Genomic DNA, 23898 nt, shown 5'->3' with positions numbered 1-23898 from the left:
CTCTTGTTAGTCTGTTGGTTTTTTTTTTTTATTACAGGAGGGTGTCAGCCACAGAACCAGTGAAACTAATGTTTTCATATAAACAATTGAAATACTAAGCATAGATAAAGGTCTGGAAGAGGAGAAATTTATAAAAACCACAAAAAACAACCTTAGGGGAAAGGCATTGTTTGGGAGCCTCAGAGATTTGTATTGTTGAAGGCTCCCTAATTCTCTGTACTTAGTGTCTGCCCCTTGTCCAGAGTCCCTGCCCTCTTCCAAGTTACTGGTCCCCAAAATCACTCAGTATCTTCATTATTCCACCGGGTAATTAATATTCATTAACATCAGTTGCATTTATTTAAATCTGAGACTGTTGCTAGACTGGAGAAGGAAGTAGGAGGTACACCAAATTAATAAGGTCATGCAGATCAATTTTTTTCCAGATAAATTAATATCATGAAGTGAAAAGGCAGTGTAACTCTTTACAACTTATCTTTGCTCGTTGGATCCCTCTGATCTTTAGGCTCCTTCCTCCAGTTTAGCTACTTTGAAGTTATTCATTTGAAAATCCCTACATTTTCCTCCATGTGATCTCATCCTTGTTTAACTTTCAACTTCTTTTTTGCCTTTATTTATATCACTTATTTACTTTATAAGGATTTTTATTATTATAAAATTAACAGAATTTTTTGACTATATTTTATGGGCTTGTCATTGAACTAGGGTCTGGGGATATGCAAATATGAATAAAACCCAATCTCCACTCCAAGGGAATTTGTACACTAATGGATAAGATACCAAAAGTGTTCAGAATGAGCTCTCCAAAATGTGCCACATTTGCACATTGATTATTTTGAGGTAAAGGCAATTGAGATCCTGCAATCTCAAGATAAACTTCTGCCCCTCCCTTAACTACTTAGAAGGATTTGCATTGGGGGTCTTTCCCACTATGAGAATTATTACCGGAGAAAAATTTTATCTGAGTGAGCCAGCTGCATGGCAGGGCAAACTAATTACCCAATATTTGATTTCCCTCTTATTGTCCATGTGAATTATCCTCTTGTGCTTGGAAGCCACTAAGTCATTCCTTAGCTCAGGATGGCATATATACCTCATTTTACCTTTCTGTTTTTGAATTTCTCAGGTATGTGGGGTTTCCGTATGTATGAAATTAAATTTGATTTTCTCCTGTTAATCTATCTCATGTCAATTTGATGATTAGAAGGGTAGAGGAAAATCCTTGCTCCCCGACAATACACAACAAATCTAATATGGGAAGATACTGTTAGGTTCTTTCATGGTAGTCCAGAGTCTGCAGAAAGGAAAATTAATGGGAAGACCAACTCCAGGAATAAAGTTTAAATAATACTTTCATAAATCTTGTGCTACTAAAATTGAACTGTACCTCTTATGAAAACAACTTTACAGTATAAACTATGGAGTCCTAAAAAGTTCTTCAGCATCTAATTGAAATTAGAAATATCTAAATTATTTTGGCAAGATTTTTGGAAAGTTTTGTTATCTCCATTTTTAAATACAAGCTTTACTTTTTTTCTGATTATGTAGATAGTAAAGAACAGTACGTGCTTTACCCAATGAAATTGGGTTAATAGTCCATTAATTTAAAAAACTCAGTTAACATGTGGAATTATAAGCAATGACATATCACACTTGAATATTTTATTTTATTTAAAACAAAAATTTATATTCATTTATCAACTATTTGATTATAAGTTCATTGATTTTATCAATCAAAACCACATCAATAATTGTAAAGGCATTATTTTAACAATGTGGTGGTTCTTGCCATGGGGAATAGAATGATGCAATGAAGCAAGTGTTAGTAATTGCATGATCAATATCAATAACAATAACAACAGCATATTTTATTATTAAAAATTGAAAGAACTCATAGGCCTTCCTTGGAGCTGTATCATTTACTCTACTTGACAGTTCTACTTCTGAGATATATTTGTTTAAAATATACAAACTCAAGTAATGCAGATGACTTTCTTTTTTTAATTTATTTAATTTATTTATCTATTTTTATTTTTTGGCTGCGTTGGGTCTTAGTTGCGGTGCTCCGGATCTTTCGTTGCGGCGCGCGGGTTTCTCTCTAGTTGTGGCGTGCCGGTTTTCTCTCTCTAGTTGCGGCGCGCGGGCTTAGTTGTCCAGCAGCATGTGACATGTAGGATCTTAGTTCCCCAACCAGGGATCAAACCCGCGTCCCCTCAATTGGAAGGCGGATTCTTTACCACTGGACCACCTGGGAAGTCCCGCAGATGAGTTTTTAAGAGGGAAAAATTGAATAATTAGATTCACTGAAATCAGGATTCGGGTCTTCCAACATCAAATAATGAAGCCAAAAAGAAAAGGGAAAAAAGGTAACATTTACGTCCTGTTTGTGATTGCTGAGGTCACTTTTATTCCAAGGAATATTATTTACATGTGATTGCCGTTCAGATTGAAATATAGGATATACTGGGAATTCCCTGGCGGTCCAGTGGTTAGAACTCGGCGCTTCTACTGCAGGGGGCCTGGTGTGTGTGTGTGTGTGTGTGTGTGTGTGTGTTTATGTGTGTGTGTGTATAAAACAAATATTTCAGGAGACTCAGAAAACCTATTCCAATGGACTAGGAATGCCATAGAAATTCATTTTCATTAAAATGTATTCATAAGGAAAACTACACATGAGCTGATGTGGAGAGGAATTGAAGGCCCTCTCTAGCTAGGGTGACTTGGTGATCTGAGAGAAGGTGAGAGCGATGATGGTGGGGGAAAGGGGAAGCAAAAATCATTGACAGCACTAGGACTATAAGAACCTGATAAGTGATTTACAATCGACCTTTCCTATTTGTTAAGGCACACCCTCTTCCTAATGCAGGTCCATACCGCCTTTACTTCACCATCATTGATGTAAACAGTCCATTATGAAATGTATTCTCTGCCTGAAGTTACTTTTAAACAAGTAATTTACCTGTCTGGATTACTACTCTATTCCCATTTCGGAGGGTGTGTGGTGCGCAGTAAGACTGAATTGAATTAGAAGGGAAGGTAGGCCAAAGTCGTATGGTGCTGTTTTTTGTCTGATGGACATTTGCCCCTGTAGAGGAATCACAAGGATGTTAATTTTGCTCGTAAGTTTAACCTAAATTATGTAAGCAAATGTTTTGCTTTTTGGAAGGCAATTAAGGTACTCTGGGGGAAATGACCTAGATGTAAATGACTTAGCCAAACTTTGTTATAAGATTAATATTCAACAGCCTCTTGCTTTCCAAAACAATGTGACTTTGAAAGCACAGCTCCTTTTCTTGATAAGGTGGGTGGCTCTGAAAAGAGCCTTTTGGTTTGGAAAGATTTGAGTTGCAAAGAACGACGTACTTCTACTTGCCCTTGGTCTTGTGGTGGCTCTCGGTCTTTTTGGGCAGCAGCACCGCCTGGATGTTGGGCAGAACGCCGCCCTGAGCAATAGTGACTTTACCCAGCAGCTTGTTGAGCTCCTCGTCGTTGCGGATGGCCAGCTGCAGGTGGCGCGGGATGATACGCGTCTTCTTGTTGTCGCGGGCCGCGTTGCCCGCCAGCTCCAGGATCTCGGCCGTCAGGTACTCCAGCACCGCCGCCAGGTACACCGGCGCGCCGGCCCCAACCCGCTCGGAGTAGTTGCCCTTGCGAAGGAGGCGGTGCACTCGGCCCACGGGGAACTGGAGCCCGGCCCGCGAGGAGCGAGTCTTGGCCTTGGCGCGAGCTTTGGCCCCTTGCTTGCCACGTCCAGACATACTGAAAGTAAAGACCCACCAATACGAGTTAGGTCTGAATAGACACAGCGAGAGCTACCCTACTTATAGTTTTCACTGGGCGCGAAAATGAAGGTGTACTATTGGCAAAAACTAGTTTTACTTAACCCAATGAAATCGGACTTTGAAATACACTTATTTTGATTGGACAAAACTGTTATGTGACGTTTCCAGGATTCACCACCAATCAGACGCTCGACTTTACTCACTGCCTCCTTTGTTTAAGAAGCTGTGAAGGAAGAGGACTCAGCTTTGTTCTCATTCTTCCTGTTATTTTTGAACTGTTTGGCAGTTAATTCCGCACCATGCCTGAACCCTCCAAGTCGGCTCCGGCCCCGAAGAAGGGCTCCAAGAAGGCGGTAACCAAGGCTCAGAAGAAGGACGGCAAGAAGCGCAAGCGCAGCCGCAAGGAGAGCTACTCCGTGTACGTGTACAAGGTGCTGAAGCAGGTCCACCCGGACACCGGCATCTCGTCCAAGGCCATGGGCATCATGAACTCGTTCGTTAACGACATCTTCGAGCGCATCGCGGGCGAGGCGTCGCGCCTGGCGCATTACAACAAGCGCTCTACCATCACCTCCAGGGAGATCCAGACGGCCGTACGCCTGCTGCTGCCCGGCGAGCTGGCCAAGCACGCCGTGTCCGAGGGCACCAAGGCCGTCACCAAGTACACCAGCTCCAAATGAGCCAGGCCGCAGCGGAGCGAGCGGTAAGGCTAGGCCCCACACCCCAAAGGCTCTTTTCAGAGCCACTCAATCTTCTGAAGAGAAGTGGCACTCACTTTATACAGCAGGTGTTTCTTATTTGGTGCAAAGTATAACAAGCTCCGCGATTTTTTTTTTTTTTTTTTTTTTTTTTTTGTCTTTAAACAACAGATTTATTTTCTCGCAGTTCTGGAAGCTAGAGGGCCAAGATTTGCTGTCAGCAGGGTTGGTTTATTCTGAGGCTTCTTTCTTTGGTTTGCAGATGGTCATCTTTTCTGTCTTCATTTGGTCTTCCTTCTGTTCGCGTTTCCTCATTTTCATCTTGTTAGAAATTACTTCCACTACAATGTAGGTGGTGCTGCAGCAATACTCGAGACATTTTTATATGTTTTTATGTCGAGAAGGGTGAGGTTCATTATCAGACAAACGTAGTGAAGAAGACAAAATGCACTTTGTCCCAAAGGAAAATCCTCTCGCCTTTAAGTTTGAACCCGGCAAAAGATTTTGCTAACAATGGCTTGAGCGCTCCATCCTTAATTTTAACGTGTACGTACCTGACTAATGAATTGCTTGGCACACAATAAGGAAGGTACAAATCGTTTTATTCACTTATGTTTTCTTTGGGGAGGGGTGCTGTCTCTCCTCCCCTTTCCCTGGGTTTGGGTTTGCCAAATATTAAGTTAGAAAGGCAGAAGAAAAACAAATGGAAGTGAGAATCCAATTCAAATTATCGCACACATCAACCAGGTGCCACGTTTATCGATAGCCAATCCAGACGCTGCGCGCGCAGTTTGAAGTTTACCAACGGTGTCCCTCGTGAGTCTATCCTAATTGGGAGATTTCTGGGCCACGCGGCTTTGTGGGAAGAACTCTGCCATTTTGTCCACTCCCTAATTTCTCTGAGTGAAATTCCTCTGTATGGGAGGGATTAGGTCCTACTCCTGCCTTTACTGTGAGGATCCGCTCCATGCTTGCTTTCTTTCTGCATGTCACTTGCATTTACTGTTTCTCTATTAATCGGAATAAATTTTTTAAAAATAGAGAAGGGCTGTTCCCCTATCCTCAATTCGGGAAACCAAAACCCATCTCTTCATTTTAGGCCCTTAGGAATGAATGGCATATTTAAAACTATTTTAGTCTTTACAGGGAATCAGCATGGAAATGCTTCCCAAAGAAGTATGTTATTCTACAAAGTGACCACTTGATGCAAAAATTACCATTTGTTCATATTGCGTATGAAAATACATAGGTGACCTAATATGTTTAATTTGCAATATGCCAAGACAAATGAGTGACTAGCCATGAAAAGTCTCTTAAGGACTAAAGTCTTGCGATGGGGAAACTACTTTGAATCTTTGCTTAAGGGCTTACATTCAGAATTAATAAGTATGACCTACATCTGTGCAAAGTGTATTATATTATTTTTTCTAGGTGATTTATAATTTCAAATTTCTGACTTTTTATATTAAGCATATTAAAAATAATAATTTGAATGTAGGTTATAATAAAACATAGAGACAAAATATTTCCCAGAGGATTTCCTCATGTGCTTAGAATGAAGAAAAATATCCATTAATAAATTAAGGGTTTTTTAAAATATGTTTTAATTCTTTAAAAAATGACTTTTTATATCATGTCTGCTTTAATTGTGAAAATAATACAGGATATAAAATTGAGAGTGTAGGCATGGCCCATTCATGCATAAAATGATAAATGTTCAATGATGATAATTTTCTAAAGTACTTGCACATGTCCAAGAAAAACAAAAAGAAAACTATAAAGTTACACCTCATTTAATACTAGGAATATGTATATGTGATGTGACTCTGGAGTTGCACCTAAAATATAGCTCAAATATATCAGTGTCTTCTACCAGTTGGTTCTTGTGGAACAGTGTTTTGAGAATATGAACTGTATAAAAATATCCCTCTCAAATTTGGGACGTGACATTGTATAAATGTAACACTGGACTTTTAAAAAATAATTTTTTAAAGAAATATTTTATGTGCATAACATTGCTAAGTTAATTTTATTTTATTTTTTTGCCTTATTTTCCTCATGTGTGGAATGAGGCCAACAAATACTACCTCAGATGCTCATTGTATTTATTTATTTTTGGCTGTGTTGGGTCTTTGTTGCTGCGCGTGGTCTTTCTCTAGTTGCGGCCTGAGGGGGCCCACTCCTCGCTGCGGTGCACAGGCCTATTACTGCGGTGACCCCTCCTGCTGAGGAGCATGGGCTCTAGGCGCGCGGGCTTCAGTAGTTGTGGTACTCGGGCTCAGTACTTGTGGCTCGCAGGCTCTAGAGCGCAGGTTCAGTAGTTGTGGTGCATGGGGTTAGTTGCTCCGCGGCATATGGGATCTTCCCGGACCAGAGCTCGACCCTGTGTGCCCTGCATTGGCAGGCGGATAATCACTGCGCCACCAGGGAAGCCTCTAAAAAATAATTCTTGATATTAATTTGATTGTAGCTTCGTTTTAATTTACTCTTTCTTCCCCAACATTTATTTTAAACTGATATCTTGAAAATAAACTAGTGAAATATTAAGATACTCTTTATGTTTTTAATGTATTTGTATTTGGCCAAATAGCTGTATTTGACCAAAAATCTTAAGAAATTGAAATTCAGTGCTGCCTGCAATTAAAATAATTATACCATAATATGAGTGTGTGCATATATGTATATGTACATATATTTATGCATATACATATAATATATACATAAAATGTTTTATTTATACACACATTACTAAAATATGTTATATTTCAATTTTTCCAACACTCTTACTCCAAGAGGGTGACAAAAAATATAAAAGCATTAACTGTCTAGTGTCTATTTTAGGCTCTTGGTACAGAACAGCAGTGAGATGGAGAGTATAGAGCCAAACCTTTGAGATTTTTAGCTATACCATTCCATTAGCCAGGATACACTTTATACATGCATACATATATATTGTTTTAATTTCTATTATATTTTTATTATATTTAATGGAATTAATAGAATAATCAGAAAGTGGAAAGTGTTGGAAAAATTAAAATTTCATTTTCTTTTAAAATAACTGGTGTACAGATGATAATGACTGGGAGACTCATTTGCAACAATGCATTGCAAAAAGAAAACATAGTAAGAGCATCCTCATGTTTATGAGCTGTGGACTATATTAATTCTTCCAAAAGCTCAAAGTGAAATATTAAAATTACTAACGTATTATGTGTATCTTAGAAATATATACCTGGATAAAAGTCCATTGTATGCTTTATAAAATTTTTAATAATACTATTTTTTAAACACATTGTTTAGATACAAAATCTAGTAAATTAACCTTGGTGAGGTGATGTTTTATATGGCAGAGAAGAGTGAAGCTATCAGCTCAAGAAGAAAAGTGAGTTTGATTGAAAAAAAAATTTATTTGGGGACAAGATAAAGGACTTTCTGTGAAAAGAATAACAGGCACTTAGCCTTTAAAAACAGGGTTTTTAGTCTGTCATCATAGTGTTCTCACAGTCATCTGATGCAGCCAGGTGCATCACGCAAAACAGTCTAACATAAACCCTGGTGTGGAGATTTCCACCTCTATTCAAGAAACTAAATTCCTTGAAGAGGAACTGATTACAAGTTTTGAGACAAGGGAAATTCTGATGGGTCTAGAACATCATGCTGACTGAAAGCAAGGATGATCTCCCATGTTTGGAGTAACAATAAAGAGAGTTAAGATGAGAGTGGCAAGAAAGCCTGAAAGAATCCCCACGGTGTAAGTAGTGCTAACTTGAGAATTAAAACTAAACAAACAGAACAGTTGTTGTTGTTTACTGGAATAGATTCAGCATATAAAAAGCCATGAATCCATGATAATAAGCAATTGGAACAAATACTACGATGAGCTGAATAAGAAGTTTACCTGGTGTGTCTCACTATTCATCTTTTCCCAAGTCTTTGTGCCCCATGTCACTGAGATGAGCATCTTCTTCTCCAGAAAGTGCCTGGCTTTGCAGTCTTAAGGTTCTGTTGTACTTATATTAGGGGAAACTCCACCTCCTGCAATGCTATAGGATCAAGTCTCAAAAAATAGCTCCCTGAGAAACTCTCTGATGCTTTGTTCAATAAAATTTCAGGAGAGCAAATTGCATTTTAATGATTGCCATTGTTGGAAATCAATCCAAACACTAATTCCCAAGGCATTCTCAAATTGTCCTGTGTACCAGCTTCTGCCACAGCCATCCCCAACACTACCACCAACAATGTGGTTACTAAATAAATAAATAAAATGTTAGCCTTCTCTTTGTCCTAAAGGCAGTGATTCTCAAACTGTGGTCTGGGGACCCCTGCGGGTCCCTGAGATCCTTTTAATGGGTCTGTGAAGCTAAAAGTATTTTCACAATTATCCTGAAACTTATTTAAAAGATATTTGCAAAATATAGAACAGTAGTAATCTTCTTACTAATTTTTTAATTTTGAAAAATATAGCTATCTTCATAAAATATGTATGTTGAAAAGGGTTTATTGTAATTTTTAAATGAATTAATAAAACAAATATTCTTTCAGTTTTAACTTCTAATAAGGTAAATATCAATAGTAGTAACATACAGAAACACAAATTCTTTGGATCCTCAATACTTTTAAAACGTGCATGGGTTGAAAACTTTGAGAACTGCTCCCTTAATAATTATGTCACACTAGGACTGTTTGATTTACTGTTTTTCAAATTATTTGGAAATAATTTCCTGTGTTCTTATGCTACCATCTGAATACACAGATCCATTTGCTTCATTTTGCTGTTATGTTTAGGGATTTGGCTTTTTTAAATTTAACCTTATCCTTACATAAAATATTTTTACATAGTTCCAAGGTCAAATCAAGGTATGTTCAAAGAGGTCTTTCTCCTTTAGCCTGTAGCCTCTCTCATCTTATAGGTAACAATTTTTAATGTTGTGATTTAACTTCCCATTATTTGTTTGTTAATTATAAGCATACATTTGTGTATTCTTAGTTCCCCTCTATTATATATATTTTTTAATATTTATTTTATATTTATTTATTTGGCCGCCTCGGGTTTTAGTTGCGGCACGCGGGATCTTTCATTGCGGTGCGCAGGCTTCTCTCTAGTTGTGGCGTGCGGGTTTTCTCTCTCTAGTTGTGGCGCACAGCCTCCAGGGCGCGTGGGCTCTGTAGTTGTGGCGCGGGTTCCAGAGCGCGTGGGCTCTGTAGTTTGCGGCACGCGGGCCCTCTAGTTGAAGCGTGCGACCTCAGTAGTTGTGGCGTGCCAGTTTAGTTGCCTCTTGGCATGTGGGATCTTTAGTTCCTTGACCAGGGATGGAACCAGCTTCCTCTGCATTAGAAGGCGGATTCTTTACCACTAGAACACCAGGGAAGTCCCAGTACCAGTACCCCTCTACTAGATGAATAGTAACATCTTACACATAATTTTCTCTATCTTGTTTTTTTTTTTTTTCCTTTAAAATATATATCCTGAAGATCATTCCACAATAGTATATGGAGATTTTCTTATTTTCTAGCTGCCTAGTACCCTGGGCTTTCTTCTTTTTCTGATTCTTGGCTCTGTAATTCATTTTCTTGTTAGCTGCCTGACCCTTCAATCAGATGTTTTCTAGTTGTTCTAAGCATCAGGATTTATCTGAATTGCCTAGTCTACTATTACTGGACATAGGATCAAGGTATAGTATTTATTAAAATTTTTTAAAATGTCAATCCATAAATTACTCTAGGACTTCCAATCTTTAAAATTCAGCTGTGTAAAATTGATATGGGTCACTGCAGGCGTACCCTCTGGTCCAGTGATAACTCAAGTTCTTGTTAACGATGCTCAAGTTAGCACATCAATTGCCATAGTGGGTTAGTTGTTCATGATCAAAGAAGTGAGATGGTAAATTGAATGTAAATAAATACTAGTCACAGGACTAGAGGAAGAGACTAAACACTGTATTGTTGGTTCAAGAAATCAGGTTTATAAATTTGAAGAAATCAATAACTTTTATGAAGTGTCTGTGAAGCCCAAAATTTAAACACACAGAGATTAACTGCAATACCTTATCAGTAAATGGTAATAGGATATACCTTAAAAAGTATAGGTTATATTTGAGTAAAATCTCTTGAAGTTTAGGCATTTCATTCTGGCTCCATTTTTTTGCAGTGTCCACACCAACAAGCTTAACATTCAAACACCTTCACCTCACTGTCAAGGACATTTTTATCAAAGCTACCATCTCTTCAGTCACATCTTTTTTTCCTTGAACTTTCACTTATGCCTTGTTTTCCAGAACTACATCCATCACTTCGTGCTTGAGAAGGGATCCTTCTGAAGTCATCAGAATAATTAACCTCATCAGAGTACTCAGAATGACATCTACTATGGATTCTCCGCTTCTGCCATCCTGACAATCCTCTGATACATTTTTGTTGGATCCAAAATCTTGGTGGAGGGAAATCCCTGAACAACATCCTGACTTCTTAAGGTGGGATGCTTATCTCCTTAGGCTACATCAGACTGTAGTTGTTGCTACCTTCAAGCCTAGTGTTAAATTTTCACAGTGGCCACACCATGGAACATAGACCTCTACAAACCACAAATCATGACTTTCAATAATTTTTCAGTTGTAATTTGATGGAGTTAAGAAATATAGAAGAATATAGACCATTCATCTGCACCGTGCCCTGCTGCTCCAGTGTCCTGGACCTCAGTCCATCCTATGTAGGAAGATGATAGCCTGCAATAGAACTTTAAGGCCACTCTCATTCCATACCTATTTTCTAGATGAACAAACCGATACACAGAGAAGGGGAGTATTTTGTCTAAATAGCTAGAGGATCAGTGACAGAATCAGTTTATAAACCTCATGGTAGTAGCCATCAGTGTACAAATGATAGATTTTGTGGTCTTTTGTTATCATCAAACTAAATTCTTTCAAAACAAATGGAGATGACCCATTCGTATTTGTTTTAATAGTGAAAAGATGCCATTCTTTATTTGAAAAAAAAAAAAAAGTTTCTCCCTCTTGTTCCCAAGAACAGGAAAAAAAAAAAAGGCAATTTTTTTTTCTTGGAGAATACAGGTAAAATTCTCTTTGGAGGGTCCTATAGCTCTACCCTATCATCATTGCTCTACCCTATCATCATTGCACAATTAACAACTTTTGCCTTTCCTGTGGGAAACAAGCATGTATAGCAAAGTCTGCCTGTTGATTATAGTACTGAAATTAAGACAAACTAAACTCCGTCTGTAACTTTTCCAGAAGACAGTGTTTGAAAATTGCAACTTATACTCACACAATGCTTGCAGACACCCTGTATTTCAATTGTTGGAAATTTGTGCCACCAAGGAGCAGAGAGAAACCTGCCCACTGAAATTGTGCCATGTGAGACATGGAGTTGTTGTTATATCTCTTATCTGACCATTATTTCTGCCTTGAAAGCAGTAATGAAATAGACAAGAAGAGGCCTCTCCCTGAAGCAGCAGCCCCCGTGGGAAGACCCTTTATACTCATTCTCCCAGAGGGTCAGCAATCCAGGTTTGCCCAAGTGAAAGGCTAAAGTATCACTGTGGATGAGACCTGAATGCTGTTTAATTATTTGCAATAGATACAATGTAGTTATTTTTAAAGTAGACGTTTAAACATTAACCTATCCTTATTCTTAGTTTCTTTTGTCCTCCTCATTCCAAAGAACCAAAACTAGGCCTAGTCCGGGGGAAGGGAGTCATACACCCCTGATTTCTATGGGCTGTTCTATTTAAAGGAAGGCAGCTATTATGGGGAGAATTTTATCTGCCTCCCCCAGCCTCGCTGAACCCTCAGAATGTAACCATATTTAGGGATAGAGTCTTTAAAGAGGTAATTAAATTAAAATGAGGTCCTTGGAAAGTGGGTAGGTCCTACTCCAATATGACTAGTGTCCTTTTAAGAAGATGAAATTTGGTTGCAGACAAGTACAGAGGGAACACATGTGAACATAGAGGGGGAAAGATGGCTGTCTACAAGCTAAGGAGAGAGGCCTAGAACTCATCCTTCCCTCACAGCCCTCAGAAGGAAACAGCCCTGCTGGCACCTTGATCTCAGACTTCTGGACTCCAGAACAGTGAGAAAACAAATTTCTGTTTTTTCAGCCACCCAGACTGAGGTACCTTGTTATGACAGCTGTAGCAAACTAACAAAGCAGCCAATATGTTACTATAATGTTACAATCCCAATCCTCTGTCTCTTTAGCTGTAGACCAAAGATACCACTAGCACTTACCTCATTTGATTGGAAAAATAAATTAGATAATGCACAGTATCCAAAGATAGTACACACTTAATAAATGACAGCCAATAACTACTGTGACTTTTTCCCCTATATGCCAAAAGCAAGATGTAAGTGCTGTACAGTTTACTGCTTGAGGGCAGATCCTTGAGTGAAAGGCCATGACGTAAACTCTGACATTCAATAATCCCTCACATGACAAAATATTAGAGCAAACGAAATGAAGAACTTCCAGATGTACTGGAGATAAGCAAGAGAAATACATGAATGGGAATAAAATGCTGAAAATAGCAAAAACAAATAGAGCACCAAAGGAAGGTCATTCTTATAATCTGAATTAGTAAAGAACCTACTCTAAAGCAGCCTAAACAGGTGGAAGGAACATAGGCCCTGGAAAACCTTTTGTGACTGAAGTTCTGCCCAGTACTTGTTAGCTGGTTATCTTGGATGCTGCTTCAGTGAGCCTGTGTGTATGATCAGGCCACACAAGATGGCTGTTCTCTTGCTCTCTGTACATCCCCTGATCGAACAGTCCCTGCTTCACCTCACCCTAGTCACAGGACTGACCTTTCCTCTTAATCATAGAGCTTATCAGTATCTGCTTAAGTGCTTGCCCCAGCTCCAACCAGAAATTTTTCTGATTCTTAGAACAGAACGGTTCCAGCATGCTGGGTTATTAAAGAGAAATATCTGCCCCCTTGATGGTTGTTAACCAAAGGGACAGTGAGGGATGTCCTCCTCTGCTGGTTTCCCCGGTAACTGATGAGCCCACCTGACATCAGTCCCCCCTATAATTGGTACACTGGTACACCCCCCACCCAACCCCCACCATGAAGACTGCTGCCATGTCCTGTCTGCTGTTGGTACAGAGTGGGGAGTCACTCTAGAACTTTGCCTCAGACATGTAAGATCCCCTGTTCAATAAACCATTGATGTCTCTGTTGCTGTCTCCAGGCATTTTCTTTGGTCTCGAGGCTGGGCAATTACAGGACTTGCAGGCCTACAGGGTGCAGCCTAACACTGTGATTCTTCTGATTACCTGTAAAATGGAGATAATAATAAGGCCCCAGTTCTTAGAAGGATTTTATGAGATGATGTACCCTGCTTCCAAGTGTGTTCTTGGGACCCGGGTGAGGTGCACAAATAAAAGTTACTATGAAAAAGACATTACATAGATTTTCTTTTCTTTCAACAAAATAATTATTAAATAATATGAGAAATAAAAATAAGTGTAATTTAATAAATGTTCCACCACAAAGTGAGCTTCCCTGGGTCATATAGCTTTATATTTCCTGAGTTAGACATATAATAGTGGCTCAATTAAATAGTACATTAATTAACCAGTATTTTCTCAGATCTGTACTAAGTATCACTGGGGGCATGGAAAATTATCATAAGTAGTATGTGGACTTTGGTGTTTAAAATGTTGAAACAGAGAGTGAAAATATCATTCTCTTTTCTACTCTCTTTAAATCTTTCTGATTAAGTAACTGGGAAAGCATTAATTTGGTGCTAGCAGATCTTTAAGGCCTTGCAAACACTTGTTAATCCTTGCCCCCTTCCCCAGTCTTTCAACTTCATAACAAAGAACAAGTTTCAGACTCAAAATAGTAGGCAGCAAATAGCATATAACTGAAATTGAATAATATATACATATATTTACATATTTACATATTGTTTTATACTTGTATTCTGTTCATGGTCAGAAGCAGGAATTTTCCACTATGGTTGTCTTTTAAAATACATTGATTTCACTTCTTTTTTTTTTTTTCTTTTTTGACCGAGCAGCCCTGCTTGCAGGATCTTAGTTCCCCGACCTGGGATCGAACGTGGGCCCACAGCAGTGAAAGTATAGAGTCCTAACCACGGGACTGCCAGGGAATTCCCCTAAAGAATATATTTTTAAAAAATATTAAGTAAACAATAATATAGATTGCACCCTGATACAGAAAAAAGAAAAAATCATAAAAGTGGAACTCAAATAACTGAAGTTTGAACAATACTGAATAAAATAAGCAATGTCATAAACCAGTAAATGGCAAAATGGCACTATTGTTATATTTTATACTTCTATATAAATTATAGATCTATATATGTTATATAAATTATATAACATTAATATAACACTACTTATGTATAATTGTATATATAAAATGTAATATAATTAATATTTATTATTATTACATCAAACTATTTAATATTAACTGCTGTAGGAATTTGGAGGGAGTAATATTATTCTGGAATGTGGCAATCTGGGAAAGTTTCTTGGAAGAGGTATAACAAGGTTTGACCTTGAAAGAAAGGATCGCTAAGGTTTCAGTTGGTATATTATCAACTAAATATGTTGGGTAACACATTATTCCAAAATTGAGCAGCTTAAAACAGCAAACATTTATTACCTCATAGAGTTTCTTAGGGTCAGGAATCTGGGAGCAGCTTAGGTGGTAGTCCGATTCAAGATCTCTCACAAAGCTGCAATCAGGTCATCTAAACCTTAGATTCTAAAGGCTTGACTGGGACTGGAGCTTCTAAAGTCCAAGAAAAAGCTTGTTTAGAATGCTGTTGGCTGGAGGTCTCAGTACCTCACCATGTGGATATCTCTATAAGGTTACTCATGACAAGGGCTGGCTTCCTTCCTCTGGAACAAGTGATCCAAGAGAGTGGGAGTGATCAAGATGGAAGTCCCTTATCGAATCTTGAAAGTGACATACCATTACTTCTGTCATATCCTGTTGACCATAACGCTGGAGCAATGTGGGAAGGGCACCAATATTAGAAAGTAGGGGTCACTGGGTGCCATCTTAGAGGCTACTTCCCACAGTTGGCACAGAAGAGTGTGCCTCTCAATCCTCATAGCCATCAGCATTAGTTGGGGAATTTCAAATACCCCAGATGTCCAGGCCCCTCCTCTGATATATTGAATCAGAATCTCTAGGGGAAAAGCTCTGCAGTAATATATTTTTTCAAAGTTCTACCAGCAAGTTTGATGCATGATTAAAATTGGGAACCACTGGACACAAGAGGAGTGAGAAACTAGGAACGTAAAAGTGAGAGTGGCCCTTTGATTATTACCTAGTTACATGGATAATGTACCATGAGAAGAAATATGAGAGATTTCGCTCTCTTGGCTTGAGACAAGGGTGGAAATAAGGCCAGAAAAAGCTAAAGAAGTTGCAGAAAGGTTAAGATTCAGGAGTGGATGCACGTATTAAATGGTGGGTATGGGTGTGATGTTTGAAAGACATCCTTATTTGTCAGTGGCTCTTGTTTGTGTGGTCCCTGGTGACCCCCAACTGGAAACAGATTCAAAATCGGTGATTCTTTCACAGGAATTTGCTCAGTTCAGGAGGCTGTGGAGAAGAGGACTATTCTGGAACAAAAAGTAACTGCTGGGGGGCTTCCCTGGTGGCGCAGTGGTTGGGAGTCTGCCTGCTAATGCAGGGGACACGGGTTCGAGCCCTGGTCTGGGAGGATCCCACATGCCGCGGAGCAGCTGGGCCCGTGAGCCACAATTACTGAGCCTGCGCGTCTGGAGCCTGTGCTCCGCAACAAGAGAGGCCGCGATAGTGAGAGGCCCGCGCACCGCGATGAAGAGTGGCCTCCGCTTGCCACAACTAGAGAAAGCCCTCGCACAGAAACAAAGACCCAACACAGCCATAAATAAATTAATTAATTAAAAAAAAAAAGAAGTGGGACTCCTGATATTCATCCCACTTTAAAAAAAAAAAAAAAGTAACTGCTGGGAGTAAAAGGCCTGGAGTTCCTATATCTGTAAGGAAGCGTCTGGTACTTCTCTGGGGTCCCTGATGCCCTGACTTGGCCTGGTAGTCCTTCTCTCTGACTTCTCTGAGAGGTTTCAGCAAAGAAGTAAAATGACACTTCCACACAGAGCACCATGCCCATTGTCCTTTTGAAGTCCAGGATCAGGGGTCAAAATGAGTCACAGCTGATCACCCAAAACCCACAGCTTTCTGCAGCTACTAAGAATTTGAAACATATAAGAATGAAATCCAAAGCCATTATACTGTCATATAAGGTCCTACACATTCTGGAAGGCCCCGTTCCCAGCACTGTTTCCCACCTCCAGCTATTTTGCCACCTCAGTCCCAGTCACATTGGCCACCTGCTGTCCCTTGTCTAACACCGGGTATTTCCCCCTTACCCCACATATACATTCGGGGCCTCTTGTTCCTGCTTCCTTCTGCCTAGAAGAATCTTCCCCAGTGGCCCACTCCCTTGTCTCTTCATCTTTGTTAAAATTTCACCTTCTTGAGGAGCATTCTGTGATTATGTTATTTAAAATGGAAGATACAAAACCATTCTTTATCTTCCTTTTCTGCTTTGTTTTCCTCCCAAATGTTTAATGTTCATTATCTTCTGACATTCTTTTGTTGCTGTTTTTTTTTATGTGCGTGTCTGTTCCCACATTAGAAAATAAACTCTATGTGTGCATGACTTCCTTTCTGTTTAGTTCATTGATATATTTCTGGCACCTAGAAGAGTTTATGGGACATAATATGTGCTCAACAAATATTTATTGAAAGAAAAAATGAACTAGAAAACACTGTACCGGCTGAACTTTGAGATTCAGTTTCATAAATGAAGATGACCTTAAGCCTTTCAAATGCCAAATAGATGTATAAGATTCCTTTTTAATATATACAAAATATGTGCATAATAATTCTTAGACATTCACAAAGCAGTCTCACTGATCCTCACAGTAGTCATGTGACTAGGAATTGCTGTTATCCCCAGTTTACTGATAGGGAAACTGTGTTTCAGAGAAGCCAAAATCTTGGCCTCTTAAAGTAAGTGGCAAATGTTTTAGGAATTGGTCTCCTAATTTCAAGTGTAGGTCCCATAGGCCAATCATAACAGTGGACACAGGTAATGTTGATTAAAAATGAATTATAAGGGAATTCTCTGGCGGTCCAGTGGTTAAGACTCTGTGCTTCCAATGCAGTGGTCGGATATCTAGATCCCACAGGCCATGGCACGGCCCAAAAGAAAAAAAAAAAAAAAATTGTAAAATAAAATGTTAAATACTGAAAGAATACTCTAGAAATAAATCACACTTCTTAGGTCTAATGGAGATAAAGGCATAAAGATATAGGAAAGACTGGGAGGTCCTGGCTTGCATATAGACAGGGTGTACGTGTGTGGGAGAGGTTGAAATAAAAAGGAAAACAACTCTGGAGAAACTTCAAGAAGGTAAAACAATGCAAGTTGGAATAATCAGAGAGGCGATTAGATTTGGGATTGGCTTTGCAGGACAGACAGGATTTAGATGGTAGAGGAACTGGGGCTTAACAGAAACAGAATGGAGAACGGCTATATGGTGCATTTCAGGAAATAACTGTATCTTTCTAGGCCTAATATTAGTCATGTCTTCACTACATCAATAACAATTCTAATTTCATATTCAATGTTAATTGATGTAGTAAAGAAATGAACTAATATTAAACTCCATAAATATTCTGCATGTTTCTAGTGACCTTTTTGAGGCTACAGGGAAGGCAATCACTGGCTTTTGTCTACAGTTTTGGCTTAACTCTCCTTTGCTCCTGAGCTCATAAGTTCAGCCCCAATTTTGTGCTTTCTATTCCCAGAAGCCCAAGTCCTCCTGTCTTTTAATGGGAAAAGATTGAATAATATCTAGAAAAACAGTAAAGATGTTGGGTTTTTACCATCTTAATATCTGATAGTCTGTAGCATGTTTGGGACTTATATTTCCCCACTGATTCTTGAGAATGCCTAATTAGCTCTGAAATACGGGCCTAAACACCGGGAGATTGCGCTTCCCCCTTGGAGAAAAATGCCATCCTTCAGGTCTCAAAGACTGCCTTTTCATTTAGAATTTCTCCCTTATTACAAGGGGAAAAAAGGTAAAGAGGAAACAGAGTGAGATGAAATGTGGAGCTGACTCAGAAAAGAAACTGATACTCTTAAATTCTTTTTCCCAATTAAAAAATTTGACCATGTGAAAATAATAGTGAACAGAAATGCCATTCCCAAAAGGGGTGAAACATTAAAAGTTAAGAATAATGCAGCAGGATCAAATTACATGAAAAATCTAAAGGGGACACAACCTGCTTGTTTTCCTTTAATTCATTTTTTGGGGTGATATTTATAAAGCATGGGGAGGGTCAGGGCATGGAATGGCAAGTGTATGACTGCTGAAAAATGATGTAAGATAAGTAAACGTTCAGTTAAAGAGCATTTGAAATTTGCTAGCCACTAACTTACTCAAAGATCGATCCTCAGCGTAAAGCTGAGCTGGACGGTAAGTGAAATAAGCACAATAAAATTCGTTTTGGGTGATGGCTGTAACATGTACAACTTGTTGTCAGATCATCTTATTTGAAATACCACAAACCCAAAATCTAACTTGTTGCACAAATTAAGCAGCATTTACTAAAGGCTTCAGATTAATATTGCTTTTGTCGACCTCTAAAGCTGTTTAAGTGCCAGTTCTCTTTGGAAAGCGTGGATGGCTCTGAAAAGAGCCTTTGGATGTGACGGAAGCTGATCAACTGCTTTGCAGCCAGTGGCTCACTTGGAGCTGGTGTACTTGGTGACAGCCTTGGTGCCCTCAGACACGGCGTGCTTGGCCAGCTCGCCGGGCAGCAGCAGGCGCACGGCCGTCTGGATCTCCCTGGAGGTGATGGTCGAGCGCTTGTTGTAATGCGCCAGGCGCGACGCCTCGCCCGCGATGCGCTCGAAGATGTCGTTAACGAACGAGTTCATGATGCCCATGGCCTTGGACGAGATGCCGGTGTCCGGGTGGACCTGCTTCAGCACCTTGTACACGTACACGGAGTAGCTCTCCTTGCGGCTGCGCTTGCGCTTCTTGCCGTCTTTCTTCTGAGCCTTGGTCACCGCCTTCTTGGAGCCTTTTTTCGGGGCAGGAGCGGACTTGGCAAGCTCAGGCATGGTGAAGAGAAGTTAACAAAATCCTCGAGAAACAAAAACTGAGCAACGGGCGAGGCGAGTCCGTTTTATTTACAACTGCATATGCAAATGAGACTTAGTAAAGTTCTATGTCTGATTGGCGAATACTGGTAATGACGTCATTATCAACTTTGTCCAATCAGAACACGCATTTAAAGGACCGACACGTCCTCTTTTAAAACGGAATTACTACTTTGCCCAATGGAATAGCTCCTTTTTCGCGCCCAGCTGCAGCTATAAAAGGTGCGTTTTTCTTCCTTCCCCTTAGGTGCTTCTGGCGTAGGCTTTTAAGATACTGCATTATGTCTGGACGTGGCAAGCAAGGAGGCAAAGTTCGCGCTAAGTCCAAGACCCGCTCTTCTCGCGCCGGGCTCCAGTTTCCCGTGGGACGAGTGCACCGCCTGCTCCGCAAGGGCAACTACGCTGAGCGTGTTGGGGCCGGCGCACCGGTGTACTTGGCGGCGGTGCTGGAGTACCTGACGGCCGAGATCCTGGAGCTGGCGGGCAACGCGGCCCGCGACAACAAAAAGACGCGTATCATCCCGCGTCACCTGCAGCTGGCCATCCGCAACGACGAGGAGCTCAACAAGCTGCTAGGCAAAGTCACCATCGCTCAGGGGGGCGTCCTGCCCAACATCCAGGCGGTGCTGCTGCCCAAGAAGACCGAGAGCCACCACAAGGCCAAGGGCAAGTAAGGCCTCAAGAGCAACGCCTTCGAAACCAAAGGCTCTTTTCAGAGCCACCTATTTTTTCTGCAGAGGAGCTGCGACAGTAGTTTAACTTAATTCCATTGTCATTACTGCCTGGGGAAAAGAAATTAATGTAATTAATTTGGCAAGCAGTTTGAGCCACTTTTCGGACTCCTGGTCATGTCCTCGGAATGTCAGGAAGAAATCAAGAGCTTTAGTAAGGAAGTGAGTGCAGTGTCAAGGTGCAAAATCAATCTAAGTATCTGGACAATCAGAACACTTTCTCGGCTTATTTGCAGTAACTCGACCTCTGCCAGTGCTAAGGTTCTGCTCTGTGCCTTGATTCCTGCAACATCAAATTAAAAAAATAAATGTCTAAGTCATCTTTTGTTGAGCTTAAAACAATGTGCAGTGAATTAGGTGGCTCATAAACCGGAATAAAAACGTCTACCATTTGAACAGAAACAGTTGACCTATCTGAACGTGACGCGGGCTTTTTAACTTTAAAAAGTTCCTTGTAGCCAAACACCCAGGAACCAAAATGTCTTAAAATGGTCAGCAACTCACATTTAACATGTTTGTGGACAATTTTGCAGAGGTTACTGGATCCAGGTCAAATTTTCTAACTTTGTTGTATTTTAAAAAGAATATCATGTTTTTTGCTTTGAGTTCCAAGCAGGAGGAAAGGTGAAAACATTGAGTGGAAGTAGAGGGCAATTTTTCTTGGCGAGCGGCCGAGAATAAAATATATACGTTACTCAGTGCACAGCTGTTTTCAGAGATCTCTGGGTGGCTCTGAAAAGAGCCTTTGGGGTTTGCTTCTTAAGCGGCAACTTCCTACTTCTTTTTGGGAGCCGCCTTCTTTGCCTTTGCAGCTTTGGGTTTTGCTGCCTTAGGCTTGGCGGCTTTAGGTTTCGCCGCTTTTGGCTTCACTGCCTTAGGCTTCGCGGGGCTCTTAGCAGCCTTCTTCGGCTTTGCCGCGGCTTTGGTTTTCTTGGGACTCTTGGCCACCTTTTTGACGCCAGCGGCTGCGGGCTTCTTCGCCTTCTTGGGAGTCTTCTTCACCGCTTTCTTCGCTCCCGCAGCCTTCTTGGGCTTCTTAGGAGTGGCCCCTGCGGGTTTTTTCGCTTTAGCAGCCCCCGCCTTCTTGGCCTTCGGCTTGGCTTCCCCGGTGGGCGCCTTCCTATTGAGCTTAAAGGAGCCGGAAGCACCCGTGCCCTTGGTCTGCACAAGGGTACCCTTGCTCACCAGGCTCTTGAGACCCAGCTTGATTCGACTGTTGTTCTTCTCCACGTCGTAGCCGCCAGCTGCCAGTGTCTTCTTGAGCGCTGCCAAAGAAAGGCCATTGCGCTCTTTGGAGGCGGCCACAGCCTTAGTGATCAGCTCGGAAACTGGGGGGCCGGTCGCCTTGCGCTTAGCCGCGCCACCGCTCGCGGATTTCTTAGTAGACTTCTTCTTGGCAGGGGATTTCTCCACCGGCGCCGGAGCAGCCGTCTCAGCAGGAGCGGTTTCCGACATGGCGATGGGAAATACTGCTAGAAGAAGAGAGATTCAAAACCCAAAGAGCAAGTTTTGCAATGCTACCTTGCTCGGGCCCGGGGCTTATATAAGCCGGTGCTGCCCTGTGATTGGTGGAGCGTCCGATCCACCGCCCTCAGGCAGCCGGCTCTCGTGGTTGGACTCCCAAATTGTGTTTGTTAGTCCCAAAATTTGATTAAATGCTAAAAACAATGGTACAGAATTTGACTCTTTGAAGCTCCAAAGGAGGAAAACAGCCTCCATGTTCACATACTTGTTTGTGTTTTTATGAATCACGCGCAATTAATGAACGATATTTAAAAAAATCCCTTCAGCTTTTCATATGTGTCTATCGGGCGTAAGGCATCGAGCTAGTTAGTTGCATGTTGCAATAAATTTTTACTAAATATCAAGTGACCGTCTTTTAAAAGGCTTTGTCCCTAAATTCGGCCTTTGATTTTTGCAAGAGGAAAGACAATAGGTTCCGTGGTTTTGCCATAAACTTTGTTTCAAACTGCGGCAAGTAACACAGGCGCAGGACAGCTGGTTGCCTACAGCCCAAAATTAACCATATAGATCTTACTTTAAAAACCGGTTCTGCCTCCCAAGGAGTTTCCACGTGCCAATGTCTTTAGAGAATGGGATTTTGCCGCTAGGAAAAGTTCTGTTGCCAAAGTGACTTCTTCCAGGAGGAATAGAAATTGCTTTGGCTACAGGATCCAATGACCTGCATTCAAACAAATTTGGTTTGTTTTTGATTGAGATGCTTTCTCTCTTTAATACCTAAGCGAATCCAATAAAGTAGGAACAAAGAAAAATGCTTAGCCCCGATAATGTATTTTAGAAAAAACCCTGAAACCTGCTAAAAATTATTCAAGGGCTTCCAGTAGCCCTCGAAAGCGCAAACTGTTTAGATGGCGTGGGACTTTGTCCCTCTTTCACGGTGCTTTTCCCAATACTCTCAAACTCCTTACCTCCATCAACATTTAACAAATTGCACGGTCAAAACACCCTCTTTTGTAGGACATCAGTACGGATATTTTTGTGTGTTTAAGTGAAGATAGACCTGTATCTTACAGTGAAATAATTGGCCACTGACTAAGTGTGGACTGGCTCTTAAGGGACTGGAGGTTATAGAAGTTTAAGAGAATTCAGGAAAACATTAACATCCAAGGGAACTGAGGCAATGACCAGGAAGTGGAATGGAGGATGAAGTTTGCTATTTATTGGGAGGTGGGAGGGGGAGGCATGGACAGGATTTTGTGCCTGGATGGGGTGATGATTAGGATCTCTCATGCAATCAACAGTCAATTCTCTCCTGTGAAAAACTGTAGGCCAATACACTTCATCTCTTCAGGAGCTCCTGGAGTTGAAACTATAGCCTACTATGGCCAAATCTAGACAGTGGCCTATTTTTGTATGGCCGTCGAGCTGAGTTTTTCTATTTTTAAATTGTATTTTTTTAATATATTTATTTATTTATTTATTATTTATTTTTGGTTGCGTTGGGTCTTCATTTCTGTGCGAGGGCTTTCTCTAGTTGTGGCAAGCGGGGGCCACTCTTCATCGCTGTGCGCGGGCCTCTCACTATCGCGGCCTCTCTTGTTGCGGAGCACAGGCTCCAAACGCGCAGGCTCAGTAATTGTGGCTCACGGGCCTAGTTGCTCCGCGGCATGTGGGATCTTCCCAGACCAGGGCTCGAACCCGTGTCCCCTGCATTGGCAGGCAGATTCTCAACCACTGCGCCACCAGGGAAGCCCCTTACATTGTATTTTTAAAAAACTGTGACAGACTATATGTTGCCTGCAAAACCTAAAATATTTACTATTTGTCTCTTTTGCTGTTTTGTATTCCTTCTCACAGACACAGTTCATGGTGTGTTGCTACAGGCCTGCCTCTTTCAGGACTATGCAAATCGAAATCTAAAGAAAAGGAGATTTTAACAAGAAAATGTTCCAACCAAGTATTTCCCACTTTTTCAATCACAAAACTTTCAGAAAATTTGGGA

At 40.7% G+C, this 23898-nt stretch overlaps 6 protein-coding genes across 7 annotated transcripts in view; 2 read left to right on the top strand and 4 right to left on the bottom strand.

Annotated features, from left to right (window-relative positions):
* The window catches only part of LOC103009128 (uncharacterized), a 29993-nt gene that overhangs the window by 3802 nt on the left and 2293 nt on the right, over window positions 1–23898 (bottom strand). The window lies entirely within an intron of this gene.
* On the bottom strand, window positions 1828–3771 carry LOC103010485 (histone H2A type 1-D-like). Of its 2 annotated transcripts, XR_009009413.1 has the most exons (3): window positions 3364–3771; window positions 2960–3085; window positions 1828–2248 (listed from the first exon to the last, which is right to left on the bottom strand). XR_009009413.1 is itself a non-coding variant. In XM_007179069.2 (2 exons), the coding sequence occupies exon 1, from the start codon at window positions 3756–3758 to the stop codon at window positions 3366–3368; it is 393 nt and encodes a 130-aa protein (XP_007179131.2). In that variant the 5' UTR covers window positions 3759–3771; the 3' UTR covers window positions 1828–2248; window positions 3364–3365. The 2 variants fall into 2 exon arrangements, 1 of the variants encoding a protein (XP_007179131.2); XM_007179069.2 differs by lacking the exon at window positions 2960–3085.
* LOC103010190 (histone H2B type 1-N) lies at window positions 3995–13673 on the top strand. The gene is made up of 2 exons (XM_007179068.2): window positions 3995–4485; window positions 10756–13673. Exon 1 carries the CDS (start codon window positions 4082–4084, stop codon window positions 4460–4462), a length of 381 nt encoding a protein of 126 aa, XP_007179130.1. The 5' UTR covers window positions 3995–4081; the 3' UTR covers window positions 4463–4485; window positions 10756–13673.
* LOC103009898 (histone H2B type 1-L) lies at window positions 19285–19665 on the bottom strand. Its single transcript, XM_028165674.1, has one exon. It carries the CDS (start codon window positions 19663–19665, stop codon window positions 19285–19287), a length of 381 nt encoding a protein of 126 aa, XP_028021475.1.
* Window positions 19838–20564, top strand: LOC103009613 (histone H2A type 1-like). The gene has a single exon (XM_007179066.2). It carries the CDS (start codon window positions 19986–19988, stop codon window positions 20376–20378), a length of 393 nt encoding a protein of 130 aa, XP_007179128.1. The 5' UTR covers window positions 19838–19985; the 3' UTR covers window positions 20379–20564.
* H1-5 (H1.5 linker histone, cluster member) lies at window positions 21147–21922 on the bottom strand. The gene has a single exon (XM_028165671.2). The coding sequence runs from the start codon at window positions 21888–21890 to the stop codon at window positions 21210–21212; it is 681 nt and encodes a 226-aa protein (XP_028021472.2). The 5' UTR covers window positions 21891–21922; the 3' UTR covers window positions 21147–21209.

Source organism: Balaenoptera acutorostrata, chromosome 10 (assembly GCF_949987535.1).
Source record: "Balaenoptera acutorostrata chromosome 10, mBalAcu1.1, whole genome shotgun sequence".
Taxonomy (NCBI): Eukaryota; Metazoa; Chordata; class Mammalia; order Artiodactyla; family Balaenopteridae; genus Balaenoptera; species Balaenoptera acutorostrata.
Note: the sequence above shows the minus strand (reverse complement) of the source record. Positions and strands in the feature narration are given on the sequence as shown.